This window comes from Diachasmimorpha longicaudata, chromosome 1, assembly GCF_034640455.1.
Source record: "Diachasmimorpha longicaudata isolate KC_UGA_2023 chromosome 1, iyDiaLong2, whole genome shotgun sequence".
Taxonomy (NCBI): Eukaryota; Metazoa; Arthropoda; class Insecta; order Hymenoptera; family Braconidae; genus Diachasmimorpha; species Diachasmimorpha longicaudata.
Genome location: NC_087225.1, coordinates 2,086,816 through 2,114,625, shown reverse-complemented (window position 1 = coordinate 2,114,625; position 27,810 = coordinate 2,086,816). Strand labels below are relative to the sequence as shown.

The following is a 27,810-nucleotide window of genomic DNA, read 5'->3' as shown; positions in this document are numbered from 1 at the left end:
ATTCATTCAAAGGGAATCCTGCAGACGCCTTTATCACCAACCCCCCAAACTAGCCAAGGGAAAAAAAGGTCGCTTGGCAGTTTTCGTGTCCTTGTAGCGAAACTATCAAAAGTCATATCGGGCCTTCCAAACCCGATAAGTTCCAGCATTACTACGCTACAGAACGCGACAACCTAACCCCTTGCAGCCGGGACAATAAAACAATTTTGTCAAATTTCTCTCGCACTTTATAGCTTAATCCGTTGCAGCGGTGTGAAAAGGCCTCTCTCTTTCCATGAGTCACTCAGCGGTCAAGATTTCTCCCAAAAACTGCCCGAATAGAAAGGAGTCCCCTCTGAACCTCGGCAGTACCTCCCCTGCAGTTAAAATTTCTCCAATTAAAAATCAGCATTTCGTACTTCTTTTTAGATCCTCCCTTAAAAGATACACCCTCAGAAGGTGTGACGGGAATGATGACTGAGTTTTCAAAGTCAGTCTTAACTCCAAATTTTGAGTGAACAACAATGATTTTCCGTTCACACAAATCAGAGTTTTGTATTCCGAGTTCAAGTAATCCGACTTCTTTTCACCTTCATAAAAATATTTTGTATTGTTTCTTACCTTGTTATGAGAGAAAAAACCTTAAATTCCTCAATAAGTGTGGGAAATTTAGAATAAAACAAACTCTTGTAGAAATCCACACTAAAGTGAAAATTATAAACGTAAAACTTTGAGTCTCCATTAAAATACAAAATTGTCAATTGAAAACCTCCGTCTTGTATCTTTTTTCTCTCATTTTAAGATAATTAATAATTCTATAAAAAAATTAGTTTAGTCTTAATATTTTTTCGAGTAAAGTTACTTTCAATCGCCCGAAAAGTGCATGTGATTGAAGAAAAAATAATGATCGGCTGCACAGGGGTTACTGGACTTAATCCACAGAAGTTCAAATGTTAGATAAGTTAATTCGCCGACAATCCTTCTACTGGCAGCTTCTCTTCATTACTTTCTTTAATCAGTTTATCGGAAGCTAATTGATTATAGTTTGTGGTGAAGTTTCAGGTTTTCAAACTGAATCGAATTCAAGTATGAGTGTTAATGGGTTCCCTTAAACGTTTCTGTCATTAATCTATTTCTGATTTATGTAATAATTTAAACAACCGAATCTTGAATCAATCAACGTGGATGAAGTCATCATTAGGGGTGTAGCGACTAGCGAATCCAATTTCAAAATTTGGCGCCAAATATCGTGATGTCCCAACATTGACTCTAGAGATGACGCTATAGATCGTTTGATTATGTCCGCGAAATTCTAATCCGGTTTAAATAATTTAAATATTAGACGTAACCCGGAGTTGAGAATCGAGGGAGAATAGTATAATGGCCAAAGAAAAGTAATAACTTTTAAGCGAGAGTGGGCTGTTGATGGAATTTTAGTCTCAAGTGTTTGGGTATCCAATTTATTAGAATATTTTATAGCTCTCCAAATTTTTTGTGGCGTAAACACTGTTGTATACCCCATTATTTTAATTATATTAAATTATACTTCTCCCATGTAATCCGCTAGGGTTTTCCGAAAATTATCCCATGGGCTTGACCCAAACCATTTAATTGCTATTTCCGACATCTATTCGACACTTGGGACAATCTACACGATCATAAATGAACCTTTAGGTCCTTGAGTACTTCAAAATATCTGAATCCTTTTTTTCTCTCCCATCACTTCCTTCAAATTTGGTCTTTAGGGCTAATTCCCGCCAGTAACAAAAATTCCTCAGTCTGCCAAAACCGTAATAAACCCTCGGGAAATACCCAGAAATTTTCGCATGACATCACAACACTACCTTCATGGTTTCTTCAGCCCCTCCACTTTTCCTTGCACCCTCCGGTACATACAACTGAGAACATGCGAAAATTAGTTAGGTAAAACTACACAGTAGTCAGCAGAACATCTACTTTAGAAAATCTCCAAGTGTCACGCTACCTATAAGTTTCAACACGATTTCTATAATAAATATCAGTTTACTCCAATATAAAACTGTGTGTATAAATTTATTATTCGGGAATCCAACAACAATTTCTAGGTGTCAAATTTAGAGTCGCATTTAGTTGACAGTTACAGTCCTCACTCATCACAATCTCGAGTTCTCTTTGTATCAACAGTTTATCGGCCTCACTTGTGCAACACGTCCGATGCCCTTTGTTCATGGAATTCGCCTGGTTGAGAGTCTGTAGTCCCTCCAAGAGGAAAACCTCTGACGCAAAATACCCTCCTTTTGTCATTTTCCGTTTCTCCGTTTTCTCTTTTCCCTTTCCGCAGGGCCTAGATTGCGTGCGCAACTCTAAGATTAGGGGGAGTTGTCGGATCCAACCCTTGGACGTTTAAGTTTTACATAAGTCATTCCTACTCAAGCCTTCTGTTTGCTGCTTCTCTCTTCAATTTGTTAATTCTATGAGTATTTTATGGAGTTTATTCATTAATCGCTTAACCTCTTGAGTTCATTAAAATGAAGTGTGTTCAGTGTTACCTAAATTATCAGTGCCCATGTTATTTTGTTCACCAACCTACCCCACATAAATAATCCTATCAACCATTAAAATTGAATCTCGATGGAGTGCTCATCAGAGCTTTGGCGACCAACGTGGCCGCATTCAATCCTGGCGCTTATTTTTTGAATTGGCGCTAGTGTTCCACTAGTTACATCGTTGAAACGATTGGGACGGAACGGACGGAACACGTACACCACTAGTAACTATGTAGGGTCCCTATGACCGCCATATTTATCACTAGATCTTACTATCTAAATTTAATTATTTTGTCTTTCATTTCTTTTTAACGTATTCAAATATTAGCCTCGTTGACACAGTAGAAATATTCCGACGGTTTAAAGATAATAAAATGTGGAATTTTATAATGTTCGTCGAAACTTAGAAATAAGAAACGGCCCATAAATCTTGAAATCTTTCAATGTAGTTCTGATTATCCAAAAGAAAAGTCCTTTGTAAAGCTTTTTCTTATTGAATTTCAAGTGGAATTTTATTTTGGCATCAAATCGTTTGTATCAGAAATATTTTCTCGAGACAGTTCACCTTTCTCCGAGAGAAACTCAAGTATTTTCTATCTCTTTTTAAAGGCCATATGTGAGGTCTCATGAGGACTGGGGGTTGGGTCAGTTTAAGCTGTCACGGGGGTGTAAGATCAACCCCATCACCAAGCTGAAGGCCACGATTGGTACTCCCTCATGTAGGATGAACGCTACCATCTTCGACACTTAGACGAATTTTTAGAATAAGACAAAAAGCCGATCCATTCCATACGTGGAGACGACTAGTTCGAAAAGACTTCTAAATGGCTCCTAAAATTTTAAGTCGTTTTTGTAAATGATATACTATGTATCGAGTGAACTATAAACTACAAAACTGGATTAATATAATATTGGTGTTTGCGTTCATTCATTTAAATTGAAAATCCCCGGACTTGTGAAGCACAGTGGGTAAGCACTCCATGGGCAACGGACCCACTACTTGGAATACTCGATAACCAGGTTGGAATTCAACACTACTCAGTACGACGGGAGGGTATACTGGCTGACTACAATATCGGCCGACTGTAAGGCAGGAGTTTTCCATGGTTTAACTTTACACATGGTATAGTTGGAGAAAAAGTTCATCCCATGACACTGCAGGGGAAGGGAACCAAAGGTAAAGGCCCGAGAGAGTATACTTCGGAAGAATAAAATTTTGAAAAATGCTCGTCTCAGCGGGCGCCATACGAAACTATGAACTTATGTTTACCCCTTGGTACAAAAATCGCGAGTTATTGCCATTTTTCTGTTTTTTAATATTTTCAGTAATCAACAATTTAATGTAAAATTGGGATACCCAATTAAAATTTTGTATAATCAGAGCTTTTATGATATGAAAGTGTCGGCACAAGTGTCGGTATGACATCCAATGGGCGCAATCCGTCGGGCGGTTGTTACAAAATTTATTGTTTTATTGAAGTTCATATTACTAATTAGTGAAATACATATATCTTTCTGAACCCCGGAGTGAATTTCAGAACAACAACTAGTTAAAATTGTAAATATGTACCTTTTCATTTTTGAAATCCAATTGCTCCGGATCCATTCGGAAACATACTACCAATTGAATTGGTAAGAATGAAGGGAAAAAAATATTAACGGGTAAAGTATCGATCACATTACTTCCGTCGAATAGCGTTGATCGCCTGCTTAGTTATTTAGAATTTTCTTCAATTAATCTTCAAAATTCCGAATGTCCCTGCAGATGCGAACACACATGATACAAAACAAATATTGTTTTTTCGCGTTTCCGAACATTCCATACGAATTGGAATTGAAATTAGATAATTGAAAAATCGATCAAATACACGGCTTTCATTTGAGAGCAAAACCCATTTTTCGTTTCAATTTTCAAGGAAAAAATTGAAATGCATAGCTATCAAAACTTCTATTTTCAATAATTCACAGCGTTTTTCCACTTCTTCAGTGGAATAATAAATTGGTAACTTATCTCAGAAAAGGAAGTTTCGCGGAAAATTATTCCTCCCAGACTCAATCGTCAGTCGTTGGTATTGCATCCTTTCCCTTTACCTATTTCTAGTTCGATAGTTGCTCATATCACTATTTCCCAATTGTTAATTTTCCGTTTGACCGTTTTTCACGTAACTCACAACTCTGAGTTCCCTGAGGTTCTCTCTGTTACTTCCTTTTAATTTATGGCGCCTTGATGCGTTAAAAATCGTTATGCTCCCAAAAATTGGGTCATTTATGGTATCGCCCTTAAATCTGGGCATGGTAGAAAATTTTTTGGAAACATAAAAACCAGGCGACCGTTATGTCATAGAATATCCCTTATACATGTAAAAAATTGTGTTTTATGACTTTTTTCATCACCGAAACACTGCGCACCGGTGAATACAGGAACGCGGCGTAAAGCAATCCTTCAATTTAAAACATCGTTTAATATGAATTTTCCTAAATATGAAATTAAAAACATCTTCTGACCGTTTCTAAGACGGAATTGAATTATGTTTCCATTAATATATGTATCATGGTGTCTAATAAATTATTTGGATTAAAATGCATCGGAAACGGGTAATAAATTTTTTCTAGGCTTACAAAATTGTAATTGTACATTAAATATATATATGTATACATATATAAATATATATATATTTACTTCAATCATCATTTTTGATAATATACAAGGTGTCCCATTTGAAACATTTCATTTAACTAACTCCTGAGGGCATCAAGTGACAGAAAATATTTCGAGACATTAGTTATAAGGTTTCGAGGAGGACCTTTGATGAAAGCATTTTTTTAAACGTTCAAGGTCATGCTTGCAACCTGCAAGTGTAGAAAGTGTTTTTTAAATGGCAATCGCATTTTTCACCTGAATGAAACTTGTTCGCCTTGATGAGTGGTTTTCAGGTACCTCATCATTCATGTCAATCCCGGCGCTTTTACCCAGAAAGTTCAACCAAGAGTAGTTCTGATTTCAAACTGAAGATTCAGACTTTCATAGCGTGAATCAGGATGCACTACGTGGAAGTAAAGTTTGCTCGGATCCCTTGCTTTAAAATACAGAAAAAATAGGGTAAACATGCGTGCAGGTTCATGCGCTCATAAGCATGAATCGCTACCGGTGACTTGCAACATGCGCATGACCTTGACATTAAAAAAAAATGCATGTATCGAATGTCCCCCTCAAACTGCCCCCCGCCAATAGATATTTAGACGGATCGATTCAAATGGAACTAATGTCTCACAACATTTTCTGTCACTTGCCTCCCTCAGGAGATATTTACGTGGGTTATTTCAAATGGGACACTCTGTATATATATATAAAAAGAAATATATATATATAAATTATTAATCAAAAGCGGGTTTGAATATAATAAGAATTGAAAATACGTGGAAACATTTTTACTGAAATTACTTGAATATGACCCAATTGAAAAAATACCGTTTGCGTATGTATTCAATTTTAATTAAATTGTCTATTATATTCTAATGAAAGTCCAAGTGTATGGGAGGCGAAATAGATTGCTAAGGCAATACGTTAAACAGCTCAAGAAATTAAGAACTTAAATTGGAATCATTACAATACTTTCATTCGAAGCCAAAAATAACCGCCAATGTATTTGTATACCCTTAATCGTTGTTCTAAATTTACCGTAGCACTCATGTTTTGAAGAAATAAACCTAGAATGAAGAATTAATTTCAAATGGAAATAAATAAGAGTGAAACCGGTGCGTCCGCGTATCCAGCGTGACCGAGTACCACCGAAGTATCCCGAATGGCACGCGAACATCTACCATCCGGCGACGTACGCGGCGCAGCTATTTAATGAGTAGCCAGTAGCGTGCGCCGTTCATTCCTACACCCGACCTCTCCGACTAAACATCTGTTATTCGAAGAGACTATACGATAATTCAATTCGTTAGTGAGTGTGTGTAACGTCAAGTGTTTCCGGTTATAATATTTTTCATAAATATCATCAAATAATGGCCGACAGTGGTACCAAGCGTAACATTCCCATTAAACTAGGTGACTTCAGCGTCATTGACAGCGAATTCTCTAATATTCGTGAACGTTTCGACGCCGAAATGAGAAAAATGGAGGACGAGATGGCTAGATTCAGGAGTGAACTCATGAATCGTGAGAGCAACAATTTTTTCAAAACTACTACTAGGTAAGACCATTTTATATTTATTCAGTATTCAATGAAATTTCTTTGTTATACTTTCGAATACAATAATTTATGAAATAATCTTGAATGATATTCTTATTTATCCAAGATAAGTAAACAAAATCTGAGCGATTACACTGAGATAAAAAAACTTGTCTTTGACGAAGTATTCATATTCTTGAGAGGTATTCATTTTTTTTATTTCCATTTCTTTTATTGTAACATTCTCAGGCGGACCTAATTATATTTAAATTATGGTAATCTTACTATTCTCGAGAATAACCATGTTGCACATGACCTAGAATTAAATTTGTTAATGATTGTTCATGTTTTCGAAATTTTGTATTTTTTGGAAGGAACAATTTTGTTAATATTTATAATCATTGACGGCATTCACTGAAAATTATACTTACCGTGTAATTTGCACAACTAAAGTCTAGTGAAAATTGCTTAGCAATTGAATAAATACTAAAGAAAATACATTTGAAAAAACTTTTCTTTTCTTAGTGCAATCCCTGAATTTAATTGGATTAACGATTTATCATTCGCCAAACTTCTAAATGACTCAGCCGGAAGTAATTGAGTGGCCGTTGGCAAATGTTCGGGACTAGTTGCATATGTATCAAGGAATATTTTTATCTCCCAGCGATCGTAGCAACATAATGCATTCCACCAGAGGAACAGAAAAGCTAGTGATTATGCATAAACCACCTAAAGGAAGGGGGATATTGATATTTTCAGACCCTTTTGATCTCTCGATGGCGATTGTATTATGTATTACCTCTGGCTATTTTTAGAGATTTCGTCACGCCAGCCAAAAACTCGACGGTTCATTCTCTCTCGGTTGAAAATATTGAACGTAAAATGATACTTGAACGGTTCGAGTGGAGTTTTAATCCCACTGGGTTGATCCCATATTATTTTTTCTTACTCATTCAATCCAGACTTCGCATTCATCCTTTCATTGCCGCATTTGAAAGCACTGCGTGGGTGACTACTAAACCGGACTTTTTCACATTCAATAAAACTTGTTTCACTTCGTAACATCTGCGGATCGACCAGGTTTTTACAAACATTCAGGTTGCCAATTGATTTTTCGGTTTAAAAAAACATCAATTGCTATTAAAATCGCATTTTTATGGAATAAAAAATAAGGACTTGCCCCTTTATTTGTACTCTGAGCAAAAAGATGGTATTTATGGTATTTCAAGGCCATCAGTTTTTCGAAATGGCCAACAGTAAATCGAAGCGATTGACTGATTGATTATTGATTTTTATTATTTTTTCTGATTTTTCCAAAAATTAAACTAACGACTATTACTATCAACCCATCTTTGAACTCAGTCACAAGGAGACCCCAGCGGATTCTTTAAACCGTTATGGAATTAATTGAAAATCTTTTTTTTAGTCACTGTGAAAAAACAAATTTTCAAAAAAACATTAAATTCAAAGATGAATCAATGAATTATATATTACCTGATGGTGGTGTATAGGGCTCACTAATCCCTATATTTGAGGGGAAAAGTTATTCAATTCCTCGATTCTCTAACGCCCAATCTCGAAAAACTTTTGATACATACACACACGTACGTACACATGTACACCCCGCTCAAAAAATGCATATTTGAACTTTGGGAATAATAATATGTCGAAACAAAACAAAAAATAGAAAATTCAAATTTGTCTGATTATGATACTTCCATTCAAAAGCAAAAACACCTTGTAATTTTTTTAATATTCCTGAAAAATCTTTTTTTCATAAAAATGGTACGTTTAAGAAATGAAACTCGAAGTTATGTTGCAATTCCAAGTGCTGCTGCAAAACACAATTTTCAATGTCAAAATACGGTTATTGATTAAGTGAAAAGAAAGGCTCAGTTTCATTATACTCCTGACGCAGCCAAATAAATGAAAAATTTTCTCCAATTTTCTGAAAAAAATTAAAGAAGTCCTAATTCCTTAAAAATTCATAGAATTCCTGCAATAGATGCCTCAATAATTTAATTCGAATTTCCAAACACTCGAAGCATTCTCCGAAAATTTTTTGAAATCATTTCATTTTTTTTCGTTTTTCTATGTGTTTTATTTATCTCTCAATCAATGCCGAACATTTTGCTCGTACCTTTTGTTAGATCGCGCGAGAGATAGAGGAAAGGATGCGAAAAAAAGGTCTTTGTCCTCTTCAACGGCTACACTCTAATTCAGATTCATTAATTGATAGTCGAAATATTAGAAAAAAAATTCTCATTCAATTTGAGCACCAACTTTTTTCGGCAAAACAAGCTTAACAACAATGTTAAATAGACGTATAAAAAATCGATAATCGATTAAGGCACAAATATTATCCATTCGTAATAATAACTCGTCTCTCAAAAACTGGATTTTTCACACGATCGGCTGCTGATTTTTAGTCGTGCATTACTAGGATTTTTGGGGTAACTTTGGCTCGAACAAGGGGCGAGGACGTTGGAGTCATGGAATAATCTCGGCCATGGGCGATCAATTTTCTGACCCCTGAGACATTGTTCCCCTTAACCGACTGGTCCTCTAATCGCGAACTACGTCGCAAGTTTTTGCTTCGCAACCGAAAATAACTGAGGAATTCGTTCTGGATCTTTTCGGGGTATTTGACTCTTTTTTTTTTCTTTTTCTGCTTTTTCCATTGTTTGGACAAATTCCTCGGAATATTTATCCACTTTTTCAGGGACAATGTAGATTGTCAGAAGAATAGAAGACAAACGGCATGTTATGATGTACAAAATTTTAGTTGCACGAATAAAAAAAATCACAAGTAGTCGGAAGTTAACATAATAGTTACAACATCTAGTGTAATGATGTCGCAAAATATCATTTATTCAAAAATATTTTTTTTTGTAATCAATCTTATTATAATTTGGATAAAAATTAATAAGTTTGCTTACAAAAATTACATTTCTACGTTTCGCAAAAAATATCACTCGAGTTACTGCAATTGTTATTATTTTTCGGGATGTTGTTTGATCATGATATATCTCAGTATACGTTTTATGACAGAAAATATCACTACAAAATCGTAATTTAACTCAGAAACGAGTTAATATTCACAATTCTTCGATGAACTTTTTGGTAAAACCGCTAACAAATTTCAATATCCACGTAAAAATGAGATTAAAAAAATGTAAATGATTTTCCTTTCTTTTTCTTCGTTATTAATCAAGCGATCAGTGATGAGGCGAGAATAATGTAGATATCAAAGATGCACACGTACTTATGTTTATAATAATAATTCACTCCAACTCAGAAAAACGTAACGACTGTACACAAAAGTCAAATAGAGACGAAGAAACTGACGCGTATACCGCATGACACATATTGTACGTCACAAATCAGAATATTTATGTTAATGAATACTCAATTATCAATTTTCGTTTGTTTCATTTTGGTCAAAGGAGCTCCTCTTTATTCATATTGCGAGAAATTTAATTCATTTTCAAATTGCTAACTTCTGGTTTGATATAGTCTGATATAAATATGTATAAAAGTATTAAAGTCACTTGAATGTCCTTCATTTTCACTATAATTTTATACCATTTTTTATTTAAATTATCTCCGAAAGATGAAATATAGAATGTAGGATAAAATCCTGAAAACCCCGAATAATCGAACACTTGGGATAAACAATTAATCTGCAAGCCCTAAGGGTTCATTACCGATCTTAAAAAAAAATTCATATTTTCCCTTTCATTTATTTCCCTTCGTCGGAAGGTAAACAAAACCTTGTGTACACAACTGCTCCTTCATTTATTCTATTTATTCGTCTATAGAATTGTACGGAATATGATTTTTATGAGGCTATAAATATTTATAAATTTCTACCAATATGGGAATCCGTTGACTTGCATTACGTCAGACTCTCTGTTTATACCAGCTGAGCTATTTAGAATAGATCAACAAAGCTGCCGAGTGTGATCACTCAAATCTCATCAGTATTGTTACCAATAGCGTAGGTAAAAACTTGATGTATACATGGTCGTATTCACGTCAGTTTCCCCCCTGGATTTTTCAATGTCTAGTTACTCAGCTTTTTGCGCAGTCTGTTTGGCGATACCAGACAAGCTGGTTGCTACTACACTCTGTGTCCTCGCTGTGACATATTCCGCACTGGTTTCTGCATCCACAGCATCAGTTCTTTTTATTTCTCTTGGATTTCCGTGTGGGCGGAAAAATTTAATTTATTCCGAGCAGACAAAACCCACGTATCAATAAATTTTAAAATGTCTAGTATTTTCAATTCGGCTTGGATGAGGGATGAGGTGGAGAAGCTAATACCCGATCAAAACTTATATCCACCGCGTCACAAAACGACCATTCGATATGGGTACGTAATTAAGCGAATATTGCGTCATTTCAGTTTATTACATATGTCATTGACGAGCTAACATTCCTCTTCTCGGCGTTCATTCAGGGAAAGAAATATTTTTCGATCCAACGTCTCACTTATTATATTTCTATTCTTTTGTTTTCGATTTTTTTTATTTTTAATATTTCCATTTTCTTTCGTTCTTTATTATTATTTTTCAACATTTAGAGTAAACTTTAAGCGAAACATGAGAAACTCATAAAACCGTCGACCATCGTTTATTGTTCCAAAATTTTGCTGCCGTCATTTTCCTGCAAGTTCTCATTGTTATACCTTATCACAGGTCACGCAAAATAAATAGCCGATTGTAATCATCTCGACGCACACTGCCATCAAGTGCAGAGGACAAGACCGTGGTTCTCGTGCTTTTTTATGAAAATATATGTAAATATAAGTTTATATATATTGGGATATGGATAAAGTAGACAAATAAATGTAGCAACACAACAATTACTTTAACTTTATCACTTTATTATTGGCACGAGGGAGGCACGACTGACCTAGAGGACCGTTGTCCAGAGACTGAATTCTTACTATTTGAAAACCCTTTACTAAGGGCAAAAACAAGAGAACCTTTATCAGTCCAGAGGACAGAGTTTCCTTTGAATAGCACATATGGTAAGGATTCCAACGTTCTCAAGTTCGGAGCGCAACAGATCACAAATTAGTCCTTTTCTGGAGACCCTTTCAAACACGTCATAAACCTTGTCGAGTGATTTTGAAGATGTTGGAAAATCAATATAACAGAAAATTGATTCTATTTTTTCTCCTTAACGTCAGACGCATTCCATTGTACTCCCACATAAATTTCCATGCATCAATGAAATGCAACTAACAATACATCCGACCTTCTAACATTCCTCAGACGAATTTGAAAAAAAAAAATTTCGATGATTACATGGTGTGCAATAAACTGACTGCAATGGTTGGGTGAGTGGGGTGTTGCTCCGGTAGATACCAAAGCTAAAAGCAGCGTTTCGTTGGGTTAGTACTTGGATGGGTAATCGCTTGGGAATCCCACGCGCTCCCTCAAGAAAAAATATTACTGCAGGAGAGCCCCATCTTTCAGATGACAAGGGAAGGGAAGGGTATACTGAAACCCCCCTGGATTATCGGCCGACTGTGCGGTAGGGGTTTTCCATGGTTTCTCCTCTGCTCCTGTGTAAATGCAGTACAATTGGGGGAAAAGTCGATCGCACCGCACTGGAAGGGAAACAAAATGTTAAAATCCGAGAGGGGGGTACACACATGGAAAACAAAATAAATTAAAAGAAATAAAAACGAGGCGCGCAATATGAGAGTCGAAAAACATCTCACCTTACCAGACTCAAGAGAAATTCAACATTTCTGTTAGATTCAAAGAATAAAATTTGAATTTGTAATCATTGAACGTGAAAAATTGAAGATTTTTTTGACAGCGTGTACTAAGCATCCGCCGTTTTGGAAACAAGTGGTATTATTTTTTTACGAGAAGGCAATGTTTGAAAAACTATCAAGACTTTTCAAAATTTAGCAACTGCAAACATTCAAAAGTCGCGTATTCGGCCGGTGAAATACCGACCTGAGAGTGGAACTACCTTAAGGCTAAGCCGAGGAAAGTTTTCTGTAAACGTTTAGTACGAGCACTAGCAAAAATCGCAATCCCTTAATTGTGAATATTGGAAATTGGCTTTAACGAAATATAGAAGGCAGTTGATTTACTAAAAGAGATACGACACCCTGGATCTGATGTCTCTCATCAACAATGGTCCCACTCATGCACCTCTGTATACATTCAAGAAAACAGAGCATACACATGACCTCCAAACTTCCTAGAATTTTCACCCATAAAAATATTTTCCAATCTCAAGTGCAAACACCAGAATAAAAGAAATACTAATCGTACAAAGACCTATTCATTCATTCTGTAAATTAATTTTTGATAAACATTCGAAATGTAAACTCCAATAGCAATAATGAAAAATTAATCTTGTTAAGCTGAAACTTCTGAGCATTTCGAGAATATTTTCGCAATAATCCGGGGAAAAAATACGTTTAATCCAATAAAATTTGCAGTGCCCGACTGAAATTATTTCTCAGGCACAGCTTTACGCCTCTTTTCCTGTACTAAAATGAGAATTATTCTCAGAAAATTCTCTCTGTTCATTGCGTTTCATATCATTTTCTTTGGCAGAGTCCTCCATTTAACATTATTGGAGCACTATCAACCATTATTTTTGAATCACAAAGATTTAATTCTGTAAATTAAATCACTACCAGTACCCGCATGATTTTTATAATCGGATTTTCTTCCTCGTGACTCAATGACAATATAAAAGTGATTCCGCCGGATAAAATGAAAATTAGTGAAATGTCGTTAATCACCGCTTACAAATTCCATAAGTCCATCGACATTCAACTTCCTCAAACTTGAGACGAATCTGTCAACCACTTAAGAGGTGACGAAGTTGGGCGATAAACCGTGCAACGGTGCCTCCGAGAGGCGATCAGGTTTCCGAATAAAAGGATATCAGTCTGGTTAGAGTTTTTAAGCAGTTATTCAAGCGCCTTCATTTCCGGGAGTTGGTCCCGTTAAACCTCAGTGTTGGTCGCAGCCCTCTGACGAGTAACCACTTCCGGTTCGAAGGATCGTCTTGATTTATTTGCGAAAATAAATTTAGTAACAAAGTAAGCGGTAAAACTATTGATTTGTCTTCAATAATTATCATATTTGTGACGATCTTTTTCGGAAAAGAACTTGAGACCGAACTGTTACGGAATTTATTTCGGAGCGTTCCGTAATATTTATCGAAATTTTCAGTGAAACATTGGATTATTTTTTTCGTTCCAATTGCAAGTAATTAAATGTGTGGCATTTCACGTCATATGGTATGGTTTTTCACTTGTAGTTGTGGCTTCCAGCGTATATTTTCTGTCTGCACAAAATGCAGAGAATTGTTTCCAAATTGTGGCTTTCCTCTTCATCGTATTATTGGGGACATTTTTTCAAAGTTTTTGATCAATGATGTCCAACGATTCTCCTCCAAATCTGCTCATGTCGAGGTAAAGTCTTTGAACTTGATTTTTTCTAATAACAGTTTTGGGGTTTGAAACGCGTACAAATTGTTTACCGGATATTTTCATTGCTTAACAACAAACCGAGAAATATTCAAAAACTATCCGCAGTAAAACCGTACTACTTGTACCACGTGACGGGAACTGCCACCATTTGATTGGTTGAAATTGGGATGAAAAAAATATTCCTGAAAAATAGACCTGATATCCAAGTCGACTTAAGGATGTCCGAGTAGTTACGTCAAATAACCTTTTTTTTTGCTTAGGATTTTCAATAAACCGTGTATTCATCATCATTCATCAATGCTCATTTTTTTATAATGAATAAGAAAAATTGTCGGAAAAATTATAGAAAAATATTTTGATTACGTTCTTGACTTGACTGGTGTCGTTGTATCCTATGATGAATAGACGGCAACGCTGCGCGTTGTTCATATGGTTGACACATGAGTCTCTCATAACCTCATGTAACATTTTTGTGAGATGCGAATTTGATGAAAGTCACGCATATTCATGACTTATATCAAGTGCGAGGGAAATGGAAAGGGCCTTTGACAAAAACCGGATCGAAAAAAAGCTTTTCCGACAGTGCCAGTGGAAAAAACCGTCAAGAACATTGGGGTTGAAGGGTGATCGTAATTATAAATTCCTTGCAAAAAACGCTCGTCATTTTCAATAATTACAATTTTTCATTCATTTCCCCGATTTTTCCTTAAAAATGAATCTCCCAAGTTCTTCAAATGCTTTAAATTGTTTCTAAATATTAGATTTTAATTGAAAGCCAGGTTAATAAATGAATAGCCGTTCAAGTAAGAGCGATTGAATTATATTTTACTAAGATGTGTTCCCACTTCGAGATTGAGAGCAGTCGCCGAACTAACAAACGATCTCGAAGTCTCAAAAACCAAAGCACCGCCATCATAGCTTCTTTCTTTTCATAAACAGGGACCCGTTTACACTGTTTAATAAACATTCATTAGAGTCCTCGTCGTAAGACCACACAGATAGCCTCTCCAAGAAATAATGACCTCATAGTATAATAAATATAAACTTATATAGGTTTATAATATAATCGTATTGTTTTTGTTCTTGTCAATACCAACAATTCATTGCTAATATTCAAATACAGACTTGTAAAATTATTGTAAAATACCGATAAACTTAGGGTGAAATGGGAGCCAAATAAAACCTCGAATGTTCAATTACAAAAAAGTCGAAAAAAAGTAAAACGAGAATTAAAAGTAGAAAAACATTTCACTGAAAAAACAAAATTGCAAAGTTACTTGGATATATTCTTAAACCATTTGATCACTTGACGTCTGAAATTTTGAGACGATTTATTCATCCGACCTCGATCGTTATAATTAAGACACTTTTTTAGTTTTATGTCAATGTCGACTGCTGCCAAATACGTCGATCTCGCTGATTGGATTATGTCCATTTTCGATATAATGACCCTGACCTGTCCACAAAGAACATTTATGCCGTCCACTATCATTGCTGCCTGAGTGACAGATTGATCGATTGAGTAAAACTATTACATTGAACTATTTTTATAACTAACCGATTATTAATTAAACCCAATCCCATGGTAAATGGCCCTCATAAGTTGTCGGCCTATCGCAAACGGAAGCTGTGATTTTACGCGAGAGAGATGTGACTTTTTTTTATCTTTTTCTTCCTGCACTTTTCTTCATGACTAACTGCTATATAATATCGTATTATGCTATATACAATACCAGCCGGCATCACACGAGCACCAGTGAGCATCGTACCTCGACGACCTCGAGGACTGAGGGGTGGGACAAAGTTGATCCTGCCGCGCCATCAAAGCGTTCCGCGTTCGACAAAACTTTCACCAGGTGAAGCACAATGCCTCGATTCAGCAAAGAAGGAATGTCACATTTTTTTTTTTCACTTTTTTTCGTTCAGCTAGAATTTTTCGCACAATACAACATCTTCTGCACGAGTGTCCATTTCATTTGTTCATTGTATACATTATTTCATTTCTTATTCATTGCGAAAATTCTGCACCAATTCATTTTTAAGAAATATTTCATAAAAATTAGTGCTGGGCATAGATTTGTGTGTGAATATTATTAAAATTATATTGGAAATTCTATTGATTCGTTACCGTTTTTATTGAAAATTTCATGGTCTTGTCATATCGTTAAGCTACATACATTTTTAGCGCAAAAAATTTGTGCAATTTTAATTGTTAGTGCAGATTATTTTTCCAAGATTTTTCTCGCACATTAATAAATAAAATAAGGTGGAAATAAGGCAATATATTTTATTCCCCTATCGAAAATCTTAATATCGAAAGTCAGATTCATATAATGATTTTTTTAATGGACGGAAAAGAATTTAAATTTTCTATAAAATTCTTAAGAAACTCTAAGAGAGTACTCTAGACTTCTTCTGGAGTTTTTTCACAAAAGTAATTACGAACAATCCTAAAAATTGTACACTCTTATATCTGTATAGTTCTCACTATTTCAATGTGAAGTGTCTCTTCAATTTTCGAGACAAATTACCACATACCTGTTAAAATAAGCTTCTCAATACCTGAATATTTTTAGTTTTTTATTTTTACAAGTCAGTGGGTCATCTTTTTTAAGATGCCAAATAATTTCTTAATATAGATTTTACATAACGCAGGGGATTAAATCCTTATTTCATAACATTTTTTCATGGAAAAAGTCAGATGACAATTTAACCACGAAAAGAAAAAAAAGTAAGAAAAAAGATTGAAGATATACAAATAATTATTGACAAGTACTAGTGACAAGGAAAGACGGAACATTGAATCCGTTTTTTTTTTAATTTACCGTTAAGGGCATATATTGTAAAGCAGCTTTTGTCATCAATTGGTTGAAGAATTTGCACGTTTTCACTGTTTTTGTAATGAAAAGCAATTCGTAGATGAACAGCTTGCGCTTTAATATCATTCCCAGTATTTAACAAATGGCGTAAAAAATCCTTTGTGTGAATAAACCCTCATTCAATGAAATATGATTAACGAAGTGAACGAGTCCTATCGAGCGTTAACGACGTCATGCATCAGGTCTCGTCAAGAATAAATTGATGAAAAATTGGGTGTTACAATGAGCCCTACAAACGTTACTAGCCTAGGCGAATCAATTATGTGACGCTCGTTAGTATATTTAGTATTATTTCACCATCACTATTTATGTGTATTATTAGACTATTTATTCTCCATAGCATTACTACCGTAGATCATCGACGCCATCATGGATTTCGATCATCGTTTAAAGCATCAGTCGTTGTTTAATCATTTTAATGTTTGACAGTGACCTACATTTCGGGGTATTAATAATATGATTAATTTTTCTATGTGCAGTACGACAACACACAACACTCAGAACAGTTCCTTGAGTCCTCAGCAAGATTCTCGCACATGGTTGGATGGACTCAACAGCCCTTTGATTCAAGATGAAGGAGACAACAAAACCCTTAAACTTCGATTCGACGTATCCCAGTACACACCAGAGGAAATCGTCGTCAAGACTGTGGACAATAAACTCTTGGTAATTACATTTAATTTAATAATTGGACGCTGACATGATAAAGCATGATTCATTAATTATAGACTATATGATTTAAAAAGTTTGTTTCTCCGACCATTCACGCAAGTCATTGTCTAGTCAAAGTTGTAGAGTTTTGAAGAATTATTTTTCATTTTTTTTATCTCAAGGTTGAGACTTCCAAAATTTATTTTTCGTATGCAAACTTTCGAAGTATTGTCCGTTAAATTATTGAATATTAAAAGTTAAAAATTTAAAGAGCTTTCCACATAGAATTCTATGAAACTGATCTATCCCAATCTTGAAACGCGTCTCGAGTAATCAAAAACTTGTTATTTGACGGTCTTCACGAGGTCATGGGCGTAAAATCGGTATCTGAAAAGACCGGTTTATAATTATTGGGAGAAAAAATATCACATGTAATACTATAAGAGCCTAATAAAATATTCGGTATGTCCCCATATATTCTCCCCTACACATGCGGGAGAGAGATATTTTCCGGTTAAAAATTTCTACGCGAAGCACGATTCAAATGGTGCAATTCTATTCACTAAAATTTGGATACAATAAAAACTATAGATTCATAGTTCGCTGCACTGATTATGGAATGGACTTCAAAAATTTGATTGGTGACATCAGAATTGAGCCCATGTGATTCAAGCAAAATGGTACACTCTGGGAGAATTCCGTGATATTAAGTAAAAATCACATAAAAGATTGATGATATTTCGGACAACCACATTCTCTTGACCTTAACAAATAAATAGTTAAAATTATCACAACAAGTCTGAGATTTTGTGAACCTATTGGCATAACTTTAGACGAAGTTTAGCGACCGGATTAAACTGATTAGGCTAGTAGCTTATGAGAAACTGGCATTTGTTTATTTGCATTTTTCCGAAATATTTCAAAACCTACTCAACTGTTGTTAGTATTGGCTTTTAATGGGCCTCCTTGTAAAGACCATAGTCTTTGGAACCCTTTTAAAAAGATTAGAAGAAAATTATTCTTATTAACCAGTCGGTTGAATTAAATTTAATATGGTAAATTGATAGACGTGATTGTACTCCGGATGTAGATGTACAATATTGAGACATCAATTAAGGATAATAATGATAATAGAGACCCTGTGTATCTGTCAACCGCGAAATATGAATTGATCTTCTAACAGTCTTGATGTTTTGCATCGTAATCAATCAAAATACATATTCACATAAACATCTCCAAATCTTTTGATTTTTTTCTGACAATCCTTATAGATTGCCTGACGTTCATGGAAATTGTGATATTATTGTGAAATTTAGACCGCGATGGTCTTTTGCAATTGTAATACTTAATCACAAATAATTTTCAAGCTATTGGATCATGTAGACAAACCTAATCTTCCAATAATCAATATTTCAATAAGAAATTGACCTTTTCCAATATTTCTTTCCTAAATCTTTGCGTTGATGGTTTCGATTACAAGATCAATGAAAAGATGTTTCTCCATTTATACAAAATTTGCGAAATAGTTCGAATTTTCCATTTTTCATTCAAAATTCTGATACGGTTTGCAGCGATCGTAAAAAATGAGGTATCTACTTCAAATATATGAGTCAATTTTCTCTTGGGTTTATAGTTCTTCAAGTTCTCTACAAAAAGGGTCAGTATAAAAATTCTGACGTTGCCATTAGATAACACGAGAAGAGAACAAAAATTCAAGAATAAACCGATGTCACTGATTTAATCCCGAATTTTTAAGCTGACATTAAGTGAAAAAAAATCTGAATTTTGCTCTTTGTTCATTTTATCGCCAGTTCCATTTTATTGAAGAATGCAAATGGCAATTTAGCTAGAATTCTGGAGGGAATTTTTAACAGTTCCTTATGATCTTCTCGTAATATCTAGGAACTTCGGTAATTTTTCATAGAATTAAAAGGAATTCCTATTTTCTACGGAAATTGCAAGTTTATGTTTTAATTTTTGCACAATTTAGGATGACAAAAATTTTAACGAAAAAACAGAAAAACGGGAATATTTGGCAAACATTGTAGGAATTTTTATTTTGCATAATATATTATGAATATTTAATCAAATAATTTTAATCAGAGTGAAATAATCTGAAGATTGTTGTTGTTCCCCCCAAAGAGATCAATTCACCTCCCGGGTGGCCAATACAATAGACTTACAGATCTTCTAAGTAACCTCCTGCGAAAATGTGCACAACTTAACGCAAAATTCGCAATTTCCTCGACCTCAATGGTCCATTACACAATTCCCCCTGGCGACAGACGTATGTGCTCCATTTTCTTATATAACAATAATTTCCACCCCGATGAGCGAACATACCGCCCTGGGAATAAAACAATATTCACAAAAATTGAAATGGTTTCTCAAAATTAATGAACTTTTTGAACCTCAGCCAGTGAAACCAGTGGCAATATAAATTCTTGAAATGCCTGGTGCTATTTTTGGAAGTTTCAAGATTGTTTATTCAAGAGGATTCCAAACTTCTGTCTGAGAATTTCATTTTCCCTTAAAAAAAACAGTTGGTATTTATCATTAAAAAATGGATTGAAATTAATCGTATTTTTAGTGTCTCTGGAAAATTGAAATGCAATTTTGGGGAACGAAAAATTACCATGGCAGGAGGGGATGCATAGAATCCGGCGAGTGCCTGCGCTTAGTTACCGGCCAACGAAAATAGTATCACCTAAAAATAATCGCCCACTGTGTGCGTTTCAGCTAACGCCCGTCTCCATCCAATTGGTGTAATTCCTGTCATTGTGAAAATCCGTGGGTTTTCCAACATTTAATGTTATCCAATCCGCCCATTCAACTCTACTATATTGCAATACCTATTTCGTCATTAACTTTACAACTTTCATTACCATTAATGTCCCATTAACGGGCACTGGCCGTTTTCCACTGCTCTCGGCCTTTTTACATGGATCGAATTTAAATGTTTTCGAGGTACAGTAAACAAATCATTTTAGTACAAAGAACATGTTCTACTGTTAATAATGACCACATAAGATGCCGTGAAGATATTTACATTCGTATGGAATACCTACATCGATCAAAAAGTACAATCGTAATTGTGGAGGAAAGTTTTGAACTGAATATGATTACGTCAACTTAATTTTATTATTTCTTTTGAGAGGTTCAGATAGCAACTGTGTCTACATTGCGAACCGGCTTGCGTTGGTTGGAAATTGCCACATTAAACGTTCTTGAAGCGAATTGGAATTTCAGATTTTTGAGGAATTAAGGCACTCTTAAAAAACTAAAAAGTACCTTAATGATACTTTAGTAATTAAGGTACTCCTTGAAAACCCTAAACTATTTTTCAAAGTTTTTTGACTGAAAATTATATTATTGTTCAGCTCAAAAGAATTCTTAACGTGTTACCTCATTGGTATAATTTGTAATCAAGTTTTTTGTCGCGCGTGTTCATTATTTCCTTCTAAAAATGGGCTTGAAAGATTCAGAAACTCGTTAAAAAAAATTTCTAGAGAGCCTTTTTTTGATTGATGACTTATATGGAGAGCATCAAAAGATTTCGCATTTCATCCCCCCCTCCCCCTCTCTCTAGCGACTCATGCAGTACAATTTCTAAACAGATTTTTTATTTTTTTCAAATTATTTAAAATTTTCTAGAGACTCTAAATTTTCTTGAAATGTTCCAAAATTTACAGCTCTTGACTTTTTATAATTTACACGAAGATCCAAAAATTACTTCAAAACTCCCAAGTTTTGTAAAACACTCGAAAAGTTTTTCAAACACTTTAGAATATTTACATTTTTCCAGGATATTTAAAAAATTATCAGAAGCGCTTACGTTGCAATATAAACACAATTTATTGAGTACTTCATGCGTGAAACGGGGCCAACGACTCCGGCACTAGATTTCTTATGTACTAAAAGACAAAGGTTTTATCATTCATTTGAGGAAATATCAATTCGAAATGTGCATTGATGATGAGCATTGAAACTACGATATTAATTGAGTGGCATTAGCTAACGATACGAAAACTTTCAAGAGTTATTAATTGCAATTTTGACGGTATAATTTTTTCAAGCCCTAAAAATCCGGTGTTCGGGAAACCAATGGACTGCCATCGCTCCACCTCTGTTCATTTAAGGTTGTTGTACCGAGAGCGACAGTGGCAAAATGTTTCAGGCGGAGTGCAAGGTTTCCGTTAAATTGAACGCTTGAATGAGACTATAAACTTTTGCCAAAGTACAGCACAACTCACCTCACGCACACATGAGCAGACGGCGCATCAATACGTACGCAGACGACGAGCGTTGAACGGTGTCGATTCTGGCACCCATGCGTCGTCTCTCTCTCTCTCTCTCTCTCTAGCATAGGCTCTTTCTTTTCGTCTATGACGTAATCCTAACCTGGAAGATTTTGCACTTGAAGGAGTTGAGTTGTTTTAAAATAATTAGAAAAATCTCTAGTAGATTACAACATAGGGATCGATTTATTAAAATAAGTGAATTAAATAAGCGGAGTTGTTTTCTAGTATGACTCGTGCAAAAGGAAGAAAATAAAATGAAAGAATATTAATTTACTTGTCCCCCCCACTTTAGAAAGAACTTTGTCAAGCTATTGCTCAGGTGCGAGATGGCTAATCCATTCCCTTTTTTTCTATAAATTAGTTCACACTAGTTACGCAGTATATATTTTTCTCATCAAAATTCGTCAAGTGGTTAATTACCCAAACCATAAAAATCGTAAAATGACTTTTACCGACGTGTTAAAAAAATTAGAACTGAGGCAGTAAATCAAAATTAGTCTAGGGAACTTTTTGAAGATAATAATCAGGGCTATCTATGAGAAAAAAATCACCGAAATTCGACGAAAATTTAAGCATACAACCATAGAACAACCTTAATGAAAAATGTGGGAAGTATTTCGTGTGCCAGTTCACACGAGCTTTTTGTTTTTCGTTGTATCTGCAACTTGAACTGTCTAGTAAGATGTTTAGGAAATGGTTAATGGTATCTCTGGTCACGAAGGGAGAAGGGAAAAAATTGTTACACCGTTATGCAAAAGGTGAAATGATCCGGGTCGATGCACTCAAGTGGTGTATCCTTGAGGCATTGATAGAGTCTTGAATGGTTCGTCCTTTCTAACCCCGGTCTCATGCTACTCTGGAGATCAGATTATTCTATTTGCTACATGTCGAGTGGAAAAGGCTCAGAGGTCATCCAAGATTTATTTTTGCATTATTCTTCATTATCTCTCTTGGGCTTTTAATCGATCTATATGCTACCATAAAAGACTGCTGAGTGAAACGGGGGACGGTGGAATCGTGGTCAAGGCCTGTCTCCTATTCGGGTCGGTGAAACAGACCTGAAAGGAATCATGTCCACCTCAGGGTCAGAATGTAGTGTTGCGATTCTGTCAAGGGCGAGAAGACTTATGGTCATGACCACAATTTGCATTGCTTGCACATTATAATGGGATTTTTATTTTTCGATTTGACGTCAGTGAAAAAGATTTATTTCATTTTCGCTATTCAGTTAACAACTATGGCCATGGAAAATGTTAGTGCATTATATTCCTCAAAGAAGATATCCGAATATACCTACTATTTTTTCTTACGTCAAATGTTTTTATATTTGTGTAGCCCAACATCTGAGCCTTCGATTGAGCTTGACTTGATTTCAATATTATTATTCTGATATATAGTGAAAACTGATTATTTCAACTTTGCTGGTCAATATTTCATCTTTAAGGAACATTTTAAACTACAATACGGTGACTTCAGACGTTTGTTCAAAAGTGAAAAACACAACAGCGCTATAAAGAGAGTTGTTTGGTCAGGTGACAAATGCGTGGATGCAAAAAAAGTAGGAATATTTCAACGGCTACTTTAGATGTGTAAAGCCTTGGAATAAAAAGAGTAGTGGTAATGGAGAAGCGTCAGAAAATTCCTTGATTTTTTTACGTCCAAAGATCAAAAATTCAGATTTAAATCTTCGACTACAACGGACTTGTTTATTTTTCCATAACACAATGTGTTACGTGCTGGTTTTTTAACTTTTTTTTTTGAGAAACCGAAACAGTACTTGAAGTGAGGACAAATTTATCATTCCGAATTTGATCGAGCTTTCTAAAAATTTTGTGTTGTTTTTGATAATGTTTCAATTTATAAAAGGGTAAAGCTCTTTTAATGGTTATACGTTAATAGGTTAATAAGTTGAAGGAATTCATTTTCTTGGAACTATGGACTATGGAAAAATGTTCAGTTGCTGCTGACCACAAATATATCGAAGAGATATAGCGGATAATGTAAAGACCTACCATATGGAACAAATATTTTATACTTAAAATATCACATAACGACAGGGCAAATAATGCAATCTTCGGGTTCCAGCCCTTTAACCAAACAAAATGAAAGAAAGAGAAAGACTTCCATTTTTAATTTTTTTTTATGTTTGTGTAAGAAAATGCTTACCATCAATTTTTTATTTGTTCTCATCAGTTGAAACTTTTTCCTCATAATGATTGATTGGCTGTTTTGAATTGTTTATTAGAACGAAAGTAATTTCGTAACAATTTTAATTTTGTGGGCTTACAAGACAGATTTCTCGCAATAACAGACTACAGATCTGTAAGACGATATTGGCATGATCATAGTCTTGGCAACTTGAATTACCTATCATAAAGGGGGGCGGGGAAGTAAATAGCTCTACACCTTCCTATGATTCCTGCCTAGTAAGTTTGTTGTATCGTGACTTAAATTTTCGATGAAATTTTTTTCATAGATAGGCCTGATATTTTTTTAACACGTCGGTAAAGATCATTTCACGATTTTTATTTTTTGCGTAATTAGCCACTCAACAAATTTTGATGAAAAAACATATATATTGCCCAACTTGTTTATAGAAAAAAAAAAGGAATCGATGAACCACCTCATAACTAAGCAATTAAATGCAGACTCCTAACGCCCAACAGCATGATTCTGCTGAGACTGAATTTTTCACTCTCCACATTTTTTAATAAAAGTATTTCATTACAGTTAGTGCTCTGTAGATGTCCACCAAGTACTGACAAGTCCACAGAACTCCTTCCAGGACAACATTCTGTGTTGTTTTCTTTCTTTTGCACATGTCATATTATTTTAAAAACTCCTCCGCTTATTTAAGCCACTTGCCTTAAGAAATGGTTCCCACGTCTCAATCTACTTGACATTTTCTTTTTTAATTATTTTGAAACAACTTAATCACTTGAAGTGCGAGGTCTCCCCAGTTAGGATGTACGCCCCAGAGAAAAAGGAAGGAACCTATCCTAGCAAGAGAGAGACTATCTATGCGCACGTATTGATGCACAGGCTATGTATACTCATGTGTGCGTGAGGCACGTTGGACTGTACTTTGGCAAAAGTTTGCGGTCTAAATGAAGCAGTCAGTTCAGCGAGATCCCCACACTCAACCTTAACTATTTTGCAACTGGCGCTTTCGATGCAATAACCTTAATTTCTCATCGGCGTGACTTCTTGGACGTCCGCATCGCAAAAGGCCTCGTCATTTCGTGTTTCCCTAGTTCTACCGCTACCCCATTGCTCTTATTACCAACCCATCCGCCTTGGATAATCGATGAGACCCACTAATGTACATGGCACAACACACGCAACACCCATGACATAATTTTCTTGTGAATTAGTAATTTCCTTTTCATTGATTTTCCCAGAAAAATAAAAACTGGATTCGTGGGACAGAACAAGGCATAACCAAAGATTATATTTACCAAATGGAAAATAATCGATTTACAATCCGATCGAACCATAGACATCACTCATGATGAACCGGCCTGTCGTCTAATTAATCCATTATGTAATGCAATTAGCGTGGATTCATAGTGCTGATCGATGCTTGAGGGTGCGGCATTAATAATCCCGCACCTGAATATTTTTTTCTAATTACCCTTGCATCATCACGGGGTAACTATTGCCTCCTAACCCTGAATCAATTTACGATCTCACCCTCGCCGATTCCCCATCGAAGTAATAAAGTAGACATTTTTAAATATTTATTACAAATTGGTTGACCCAGCGCTAAAATAATTTTCTCCTAAGCTTGAGTACTTGTTCAGTATGATGAATCCAGTAAAATGAAAACAAAGAGAGTATACATTATAGTGTAGTATGTTAAACAAAAACTTGATGTCGAATTTATCATTTTCTTCCTGGGATTAAGATGTTTCGTTGTCACTACAATGTCAAAATCTTTGAAATGCCAATAGACTCTACATTTACTGCATTCTAGAAGAAATATTTCGTAATTTTGTTTTCCTATGTTCCATTATGCACTCATTTACACAGAAAATATCTAAAGATATTTGTCGAAAAATCTTTTACAAAATTATTTTTCATTTTTGCCATTTTAAATGAAATTTTTTGGTCACCCGCGCTAGAATTTTTTTTTAATCTTAAACTATTCAAAATGATTCAGGGGATTCTATTTTTAAGTTACAGAGTTGTTTTCCAAGTATTTAGAAAATCTGTGTCTAGAAATAATTACGATTTTTTTTAAGTTTAAGTCTCACACAGTCCATTTTGCGTTGTTCAGTTAAAAAAATTTATTTTTACTAATTACTCGTTTTTAGACCATCATGATTAATCGTCAATACGTGAAAAAAAATTTCACTTCTGTAGTGATTTTTAAAACATAAATTTCTGTCCCCTTAAAATGAATTTAACCCTCCAATTAATTCATATGTCAGATGATGCCGGTGATAGAATCAGCAGCGACAGGATAAATTAATTTAATAAAATCTAAATGGACTTGAATCGGTTTATCATTTCACCACTGAAATAAGTCATCGAATTACCAAATTTGCATTCATCTTCCGGTGTCGCCCTGATTAAATAAAGCAACAATGTAAACCCCAATGAAACTCCAGGATAAACGGAAGGCTTTACCGCAGGTTAAATATTCAAACATCGTAATCGCAATCCTACATAAAATCCAATAATTATATTCGTTGAAATTTCGAAGAGTAATCAGAAGTAAAGTGATGAAAACGAGATAAATTAACTTATTTCTCAGTTGCATCTTTCAGCAATATCTCTGAACCTAAGGAGATTAGCGAAATTTTTGTGATTACACTTATTGTAATATTAAATGTGCTCGACGAAAAAAGTTATAATAAAAAATTCGCTATCTACGCTAGATTTCAAACTATTCATCAAAAACTGGTCAATTATTGAAAGCGACATTTCTCGGTTTACATATTGTTTGGTACTCATTTTTGGACTATGCTTTTTATATAAATGAGCTCATTTGTGGTGCTCTCATAGTATTCAAATCACCTTAAAAATATCAGTCATCACTCTAATTGTAATCCCGGAAGTGGCCTTAGCAATCCGTTAAACGCTGACGACTGGTCATCAGAAAGGGAGACTGGTTGATGAATGTCAAAATGACAAGTAGCCGAGAGGCACTTCTGTGGTCAGGGTCACTGGTATGTCTCGCTAAATACAGCGATGACGATTACCTCATACACGTGCATATAATCATACCACTGAATTCATTAATAGCAATAATGATTAGCAGCAGTGTACTAAAGCCAAATAATCACTCTGACGAAATGACGAGGAATCACCGAGATAAGGAGAAATTTATACAATATAATGTATTTGTTGACCTTCACTTTGATCGATGAAGGAAAGGGAGCGATAGTACATTTGCTATCGCAATATTCTGGTGTCTTATTATCGCAGGATAAAACCAACCCCGATTCCCACCGCCAAATCCACCCCTGCCACCACATTTCCTGTGAATGTTCTCCACGTTTTATGATCTCATTCGCTTTCTTTCTTTGATATTTTTTTCTTCCTGTTGCCTGAAGAGAGGACTCACGCAAGGGGAGTCGAAACGGTGATGTGAGTGAGTGAGTGAGTGATGAAACCAATTAATTTCAGTCCTCAATAACTCGAGATCATCCGAGTGAACATTAACGTTTTTTTTGCGTTCAACTGAAAGCTTTCTAATCGTTAATTTTAACCGTCTTGTAATTTGGCCTGAAAAAGATGTAGAACGTACTGAATTATGAATAAATATTTTCATAAAATATTTGTAATGCAGGGGAGGGGGCAAAAGGGAGTCTT

At 35.1% G+C, this 27,810-nt stretch overlaps 1 protein-coding gene across 3 annotated transcripts in view; it reads left to right on the top strand.

Moving 5' to 3' along the window:
• Nucleotides 1–6,373: 6,373 nt before the first annotated feature.
• The window catches only part of LOC135166065 (alpha-crystallin B chain), a 28,734-nt gene continuing 7,297 nt past the window's right edge, over nt 6,374–27,810 (top strand). The window contains exons 1-3 of one of the 3 annotated variants that reach the window (XM_064128023.1): nt 6,374–6,703; nt 15,896–16,015; nt 17,518–17,704. In XM_064128023.1, coding sequence (XP_063984093.1) covers nt 6,516–6,703; nt 15,896–16,015; nt 17,518–17,704 — 495 coding nt within the window. In that variant the 5' untranslated portion in view covers nt 6,374–6,515. Of the gene's footprint in view, nt 6,704–10,763; nt 11,058–15,895; nt 16,016–17,517; nt 17,705–27,810 lie in introns of those variants that run through there. The other 2 variants (XM_064128032.1, XM_064128036.1) reach the window with 2 other exon arrangements.